The sequence below is a fragment of the Trachymyrmex septentrionalis genome, unplaced genomic scaffold (genome assembly GCF_001594115.1).
Source record: "Trachymyrmex septentrionalis isolate Tsep2-gDNA-1 unplaced genomic scaffold, Tsep1.0 scaffold6, whole genome shotgun sequence".
NCBI lineage: Eukaryota > Metazoa > Arthropoda > Insecta > Hymenoptera > Formicidae > Trachymyrmex > Trachymyrmex septentrionalis.
In genome coordinates, this window is record NW_017305778.1 from 4409244 (window position 1) to 4416930 (window position 7687).

A 7687-nucleotide genomic window follows, 5' to 3' on the forward strand; every position below is an offset into this window, starting at 1 on the left:
TGTATGTTATCTGTCGAAGAGTGAACTAGTATATATACGACGTAACAACAGTTATTTTCATTAATTGCGCTTATTGCAGTGAAGATATTACCTGCATAAAAATGAAAAGTCTCGTACTTTCCGTCTGTATTTTAATAATTGCTGTAAATATTCTGTCAATAAACTACTTCAACTATTTCAATAAATTATAACAGAGATATTTATAATAATATATATTAAAAACTATATAAAATAATTTAAACAAATATTTTGTAAGTTTCAGCTGTCTAGCTCAATAGAACTAAAAAATTTTAAAAATATAATAGAAACTACTGAGGATGAAGTTGAAGCTTGCCGGATTGAAAATAATATGACTCATGGTAAGTTATATCTAATTATTATTGCATATTACTGCAAAAACATATTATTGGAGATCTTTGTGATCGTCATTTATAAATTCTCTAATCAATATTTTAGTATAATTTTCAAATTTTGTTTTACTAAATTTTAATACTTTCCTTACAATCTTGTAATGTTTATTTAAACTTTTTTTTTCAAAAAACTGACTTTTACAATAATTGTTCTTATTTTTTAGCTGATGTATACAGTCCCCGAGACATAATGACTGACTTACCTACCAAACCCGAAAATGAAGAAAGAACAAGAAAAATGGGTTGCTGGATTGCGTGTGCCTTAAAAAGACAGAATTTAGTAAGTATTTTTAAATATGCTATACGTATTTTATATGTATTAGGTCAATCGGAAAGTCCGTCTGTTTTTTTGCAAAAATTATGGTTTTATTTAAAAAACAAAATGGAAAAATACCTCAATCAAAATATTGTTCATCGTTAGAGATGATTTTTTCCTATCTTTCGGGCAGTAAGCGAATTCCACGGCGAATGAATGACTCATCTTTGGAGGCTATCCACTCAGAGACCCATTTTTCATAAGAATTGAAGTGTTCCTCTGCAAGTGCGTGTATCATCGGAACAAGTGATAGTCGGAAGGGGCACAGTCTGGTGAATAAGCCGCATGGGGTAGCACTTCCCAGCGAAGTGCTTTTAACGTTTTCTTGACAAGTTTTGTGACGTGGACCGAGTGTTGTCATGATGCAAAATCTCTTTATGCTGTCTCGTTTCTGATCGTTTTCCATGCAATGCTCGACTTGAACGGATAATTTATTCTCGGTAGAGATCCCCTGTGATTATTTGAGATTTCAACAGCTCGTGATACATTTACACACTTCTGATCCCACCAAATACAGAGCATTGCCTTCTCTCCGTAGATATTCCGCTTTGGCGTCGACGTCGATGGTTGGCCTGAATCACAAATGGTTTTTCGACGGGGTTATCGAAATAGATCCATTTTCATTCGCAGTCACAATTCGATGCAAAAACCCCTTTTTTTGTTGCCTAGGAAGCAGAATTTCGCAGATGGTTTTTCGCCTTTTAATGTCTCTTGGCTTCAGTTCATATGGGACCTATTTTTCTTCCTTGTACACCTTTCCCAAGGCTTTCAAACGATCGGAAATAACAGATTGAACACAATTTAATGCTTTTGCAAATTGTTTTTGCATTTGATACGGGTCTTCATCCACCAATGTCTATAATTCTTCATCTTCAAATGCTCTTGACCGTTCAGAACGCTCTTTATCCTCCACATCAAAATTACCACTTTTTAAAGCGTCAAAACCATTCTCTGCATGTTTTATCGGAAGGAGCACTATCACTATAAACTTCTACAAGCATTCAGGTGCAGTTTTCTTCTATTTGAAGCAAAAGATTAATACTTCGCGCAAATGATGCTTATTTGGCCTAAATGTCGATATTTTCGATGCAGTAAAAAGCAATGTTATTAATGAGAACATATACCTTTACATACTGAATTTTATTGACACATAATAAAACTAAAAAATTAAGCTTGATTTAGATATTAGAATTATCAACAGTTCTAGCTACAGTTACTCGCCGCTAAATGGACTTTCTGATTGACCTAATATAATGTCCAACAATGCAAGATTAATATATCATAATAAATAATCAAATTTTAAATTATTCGAAATTTAATTTCTAATGTAACAGTTATGAATGCAATTAATAACACATATTGTTGCTTATACATAGAGGAAAGCCTCCTATTATGAGATATGCGCCTAATATGAGATAGCGGCGTTTCTGCTAAACTAATAAATGCTATCTATTGATTCCACCATGAATTTATTACTCTTGGATTGAAAATTATTTAGTACAAAATTTATTATTAGATTATGCCTGTAGTCATTGTACAAAAAGATTATAAAATTTGGATGTCTTCAAGTTTCATTGGGATGAGTCTTGTTTATTATTAAACAAATAAATATTTGGCAATAAATTCTTCATGTAGTGATGAAATAAGGTCGTACTAATAGAAAAATACGGGATATGTTGAATTGTTTAATTACAGAAGGCGTGAAAATCGTAATATGAGATAGCAAGATATTTCTAATATAAAATAATCCATGCTCCTATGTTGTAGTGGAAATCAATACTAAAGAGTAAATGTTATGTACAATAATAAAAAGGACAATCGGAATAAACGTCGAGTGCCTATTTTTGCGATGCTTGATTTCAATTACTTAAAGACGAGTTCTGGGTATAATTTATCGCATGCTCATTTTTCAGGCACACTGACTGTGTTTGTTTACATTTTAGAAACATGAAATAAAGTTTTTTAATTGCAATAACTGATATACTTTGCGTTTTACTATTGATTTCTTGGGGCAATATTAGGAACATAATTTTTTGACTTTACGATTTGCTTACTTTTTACATTTCTTTAATTTAAAAAAAAAATGAAATTTGAATTAAATTTTATATAATGTTATCTTAAAACTTAATTAAATTCACTTCAAAATGACCTGTTATTTTTTTAAATTCTGCCCATAGACTCCTATCATTTATCTAAAATAAACGGTATCTCATGGGAGCCTTATAATAATTTCTTCTTAATAATGTTAGATGGAAGATTCAAACATTAAAGAATCGCAAATTCATGTAAGAATAAATATAGAGTATGCTGGTCTTCCTGAAGAAGATATTATAAAGATTCATAAAATTGCGCGTAAATGCTTGAAAGAAGGTAAGATATATTTTGAATTATATAAAATATATTATTAGGTTGTTCAGTTCAACAAAAATGTTCACACGACAGCGTTTTTGTTTTGAACAATTTCCGAAATTCAATATGTAGTTGCAAAATTAATGTTAAGAAAGAGATATTATATACTTTTTTAAATAATTTCTTGTACAAGTGACACATTATTTATAGTTTATAATAAATTTTAAAAAATTTTACAATTTTCACTTTCTAGGATATATAAACTTTACCTCTTTGATATATTGTATAAATTACTTTAAAATTAATAAGAAATGAGGAATTACAAAAAAAAATTGTTATGTACGTTTAATGTATTTACGCTTGTATAATGCTTATAGAAAGTTATAATTGTTATAAAAATACAATATCTATAGGAAAAGTGATTATATATTTGATTTTTTAACTATATTATTTTAAATTTTTATTTGTACAGTGAGAAATATTACAGAAGAATGTGAGAAAAGTTTCTCCCTGCTTGTATGTGCTGTAAAAACTACACGTGAGGAAGAGGAACATCAACTACATGAAATAGAAGAAGCAGAAATGAAATAAATTAATATATATATGCAATCAAATGCAAAAATTAAATGTCCATATAGTTACTAATAAAGCTGTAATATACACTGAGAGAAAATGCTGTTGATTCAATTAAAGTCTATATTACGGGCTGTCACTAACATAAGTGATTAATTCATGTATTTTTTTTTTCACATAAAGGCATAAATTATTATTTCAGTAATCAAGTACTTTATGTCAATAAAAATATACATAAATTAATCACTTATGTTAGTGACAGCCCATAATATAGAATTTAATTGATCAACAGCATTTTTTTTCTCAGTGTACATACAATACAATATAATTTATGTTAAATAAAAGTGTACATTTATATTCTGTAATACTCTAATCGTATCTTTCTAATAAAGCATATACAAAAATTGTGTTTTATTTAGTTACATATATTTTGTTCAATTCAATTAAATTTGAAACATTTATAAAATCAAATTTTCTACTTTACTTTATATGTAAAGTTTTTTTTACTGATAAAAATATATACTTTTTGTAATATTATTACTATAAAACTTTTTTAACATAAATATATAATAATAATATATTTTTATTTTTTATTTTATTATTTCTGCAAAATTAATTTATTACATTTTAATTTTCTAAAATTATTAGAATAGGTACGTTCAACGGTAGAATAAAAATTACTTAAAAACTTTTAATTCATACAGAAAAAAATTTTTTTTTAAATATATTTATAATAAAATTTTATATTATTTAAATATTTTTCTAAAATTTAATATTTATGTAAAAAAAATTAACAAGATATGTATGTTATTATGTATTTATCTACATCATCTATAATAATTACTATAAGAGAAAGTGGAGAAATTGTACGTATCTAAGGAGAATTTATTGCTGTAAGGTAGTTTTTAAAGTTGAAATCGACACACACACACATGCGAGCGCATGCGCATGCACATACAGAGAAATACAAACTATAAACATATATTCCTCTATCGATATGTATTTTCACATAATATTAAATAATTTTTTTATTTGATAATGTTGTATTTGACAAAAAGTAAAAAAGCAAAAGTGAAAAATCGTCCGTTGAATAATTGTATGCATAGGTTGTAATTGTGTTTAAAGCAATAATTGTAGGAAATTAATGAATGAAATTGTTTTATGGAATGTTGATAAGGAAATAAAGAAATAATTTTATTAAGCCAATATCAATATAAAATTAATATAAACTTTGGAAAAATAATACAAAAATTGGAAAAACTAAAATTTAAACAAAATCGCATATGTAATTTTCAGTTTGTTATGTATATCTGGAGACACGGTAGCATCTCGACGCTAAGCCAAGCGCAGCGTTTCATAAAATACTTATAATCTAAGTTTAAGAATTTATCATTTTATTATCACATCAGCGTGATACTTTTAAATGATCTCTAAGACCTCAGAACTTCAATTTATGTTCATATTTACTGCTGACAGAAATAAATTTTATATTATTTGGTTCTGGAAAGTTTTTTTATAGAGAAAGTGCTTTTATAGTGGTAATAGTTATACCGGGTGTCCGGTGACTCTAGCAATAATTCATATGTTGTGATGGTATATTTTAATTAGGCGTTGTTACTATTATTTTATTGATTTTTGTGTTTCTAATTATATTTGCTTACAATATGTAATATACAGGGTGCCCGGTGAAGCTATAGCAATACTTCACAGGAAGATAGATGGAATTAAACCAAATCGAAAAGTTTTCTATCATTTTGCAATTTTCGCAATAGTTATCAAGATATTAATTAATAAATATCGCTGAATGTTGATTTTCAATAATCTTTTATTCAAATACTATCAACTTTATAAAAAAAACAGCGAAACTGTTTTTCGACTCAGTGTAGTTCCATCTACCTTCCTGTGAAATATTGCTAGTCTCGCCGGGCACCCTGTATATTACATATTGTAAGCAAATATAATTAGAAACACAAAAATAAATAAAATAATAGTAACAATGGCTAATTAAAATATACCATCACAATGGCATATAGAATTATGTTCTGGCTGTTATAAATGTATGCGCAAAAGTACACCCGAGTTCTTTTCACCATGAATAAGCCAAAGTAAATAAAAATTTTTAAATAACGAAGTAATAAAAAAACGAAGATTTTATATTCATTATGCATATTATATATTAAAATTAATTTTTTCATATGACAGTTACATTCAATAATATAAATATATATAATTCATTATTTGTCCTACATTTCAAAATTAATTATGACCGATTAAAATAAATATAGATATTTATTTAATATATAAAACGAGAAAAGAATCTTCAATATATTTTATCAATGCTCAATATTTGTGTAACTACTTACAAAAATAAAATCTGTAGAGTACAAAGTTATATATGAACTAAAAATGGATATTTTTTACAGGAAAAATGATTTAATTTATATGCATGTGTGTGTATGTGTGTGTGCGCGCGCGCGCGTAAACTTTGTGCTCTGTAAATTTTATTTTCGAAACTGAATACATTGTACATGTATATGAATACATAAAGATTACATAAAAACAATACACTAAATATTAAAATAATATTTATAATGACATAATTTTTACACAAAATTGTGCATGTAATAATTTTATTATTTACATTGTTAATATTCTTAGAGAATTAATATCATTATTCATATTATATCAACTTAATTAAACTTTTTTCATTCACAATTATGTTGGTCACAATAAAAGAATTTTCTTTAATATTTTTTATCTGTATACATATAGTTATATTATTTTTTCTTTTTTGTTGACATAGTCCATTCATGTTGTAGTTCACGTAACATTTGTGGCGTTAAGAGCCCTTCCGTTATTAATCTTTCAGTCAATTTACCTTTATATATACCCATACCACGTTTACCATTTTTTTTTAAATCTAAAAAACGTTACATATAATTTAGCACTTAAGCATCGCAATTGAGTTGTTTTTTTAATGCATGATAAAAAGATTTACCTCTATAGAAATTTTGTTTTTGCATCTGCAACTCAAAAGCATCGGTCTCTTCACCTAAAAAAAAAAAAGATTTTTTGTGTTAAATATTTCACAATTATTATAAAAATCAAATTTGATGTAACATATAATTACACACATGCACGCACAAACATGTATTTCTATGCGCGGAAGATTTTAAATTATATTATAAAAATTTACGTTAAAAAAAAAAATCACGCTTACCTGCTTCCGAATTGGACAATAAAGTTGTTAATTTAACTATTCCTGCTTCGATGAGTGAATCGAGTTCCTTCTGAACGTCACGGACTATTTTAGCATCAGGGAACAGGTCCATGAAACGGTAACTACAGAATATAAGATAATGAAAATGAGAACGTCAAAAAAACAATGAAATATAATTCAGAATAATACAATCTCATTATACCTTAGCCATAAATAAAGATCTAATACATCAAAGACGCTTTCCAAATGGATTAGGTCGATGATAGTTCTTGGCATTCGAAAGGGCCATCCAATGTGTTGGCATAACCAGTTGAATGTTATTGCATCATTTTTACTGTATTGACGTGCAAACTGAAAAGAATACATATTTATGTATACTACAAACATAAGGATAAAAATTAAAATTTTATTTTCTAAAAATAAAGCGCACACACACACACACACACACACACACAGAGATCTTATATTAATACCAATTCTTTTTCCATACTTTTAATTATTAGCTTTAACAGTCGGTATATAAGTAATGTAATGCTTAATACTTATATAAATAGTATATTCAGGGTGAATCAGAATCGCTAAACCAACTTTTTATCCTATCAGAAAATTATTGACTTCATACCTAATTGAATTAAAAAGTGTGCAATCAATTATTTTCTCATAGGGTGAAAATAGGCTAGTTCAACGACTCTGATTCACTCTGTGTGTGTGTGTGTCTGTGTGTGCGCGTGCGTGTGTGTATAACACACGCGCGCGCGCGCGCACCCATACTACACATATAAGTAGCATATATTTCTTAAATATATGTTACTTATATAT

At 27.5% G+C, this 7687-nt stretch overlaps 2 protein-coding genes across 4 annotated transcripts in view; one reads left to right on the forward strand and one right to left on the reverse strand.

Annotated features, from left to right (window-relative positions):
* The first annotated feature begins 72 nt into the window (after nt 1-72).
* Nucleotides 73-3772, forward strand: LOC108752257. Of its 2 annotated transcripts, none has more exons than XM_018492959.1 (5): nt 73-143; nt 257-359; nt 575-690; nt 2976-3096; nt 3548-3772. In XM_018492959.1, exons 1-5 carry the CDS (start codon nt 102-104, stop codon nt 3664-3666), a joined length of 501 nt encoding a protein of 166 aa, XP_018348461.1. In that variant the 5' UTR covers nt 73-101; the 3' UTR covers nt 3667-3772. The 2 variants fall into 2 exon arrangements, with proteins under 2 accessions (XP_018348461.1, XP_018348462.1); XM_018492960.1 differs by having other exon boundaries at nt 76-143; nt 263-359.
* A 2606-nt stretch (nt 3773-6378) lies between these two features.
* LOC108752224 (ATP-dependent RNA helicase SUV3 homolog, mitochondrial) overlaps nt 6379-7687 on the reverse strand; it is a 4622-nt gene continuing 3313 nt past the window's right edge. For both annotated transcript variants that reach the window (XM_018492905.1, XM_018492906.1), the window contains 4 exons: nt 7071-7219; nt 6869-6990; nt 6647-6700; nt 6379-6568 (listed from right to left, as the gene is read on the reverse strand). In XM_018492905.1, the coding sequence (XP_018348407.1) occupies nt 6426-6568; nt 6647-6700; nt 6869-6990; nt 7071-7219 (468 nt within the window). In that variant the 3' untranslated portion in view covers nt 6379-6425. The remainder of the gene's footprint in view (nt 6569-6646; nt 6701-6868; nt 6991-7070; nt 7220-7687) is intronic.

Bases quoted from the DNA above. Each gene is read 5' to 3' on its own strand.
- LOC108752257 (XM_018492959.1), top strand. From the start codon at position 102: ATGAAAAGTCTCGTACTTTCCGTCTGTATTTTAATAATTGCT. The intron at 144-256 runs GTAAATATTCTG...ATATTTTGTAAG, and splicing joins TCTGTATTTTAATAATTGCT to TTTCAGCTGTCTAGCTCAAT. The intron at 691-2,975 runs GTAAGTATTTTT...TAATAATGTTAG, and splicing joins CCTTAAAAAGACAGAATTTA to ATGGAAGATTCAAACATTAA.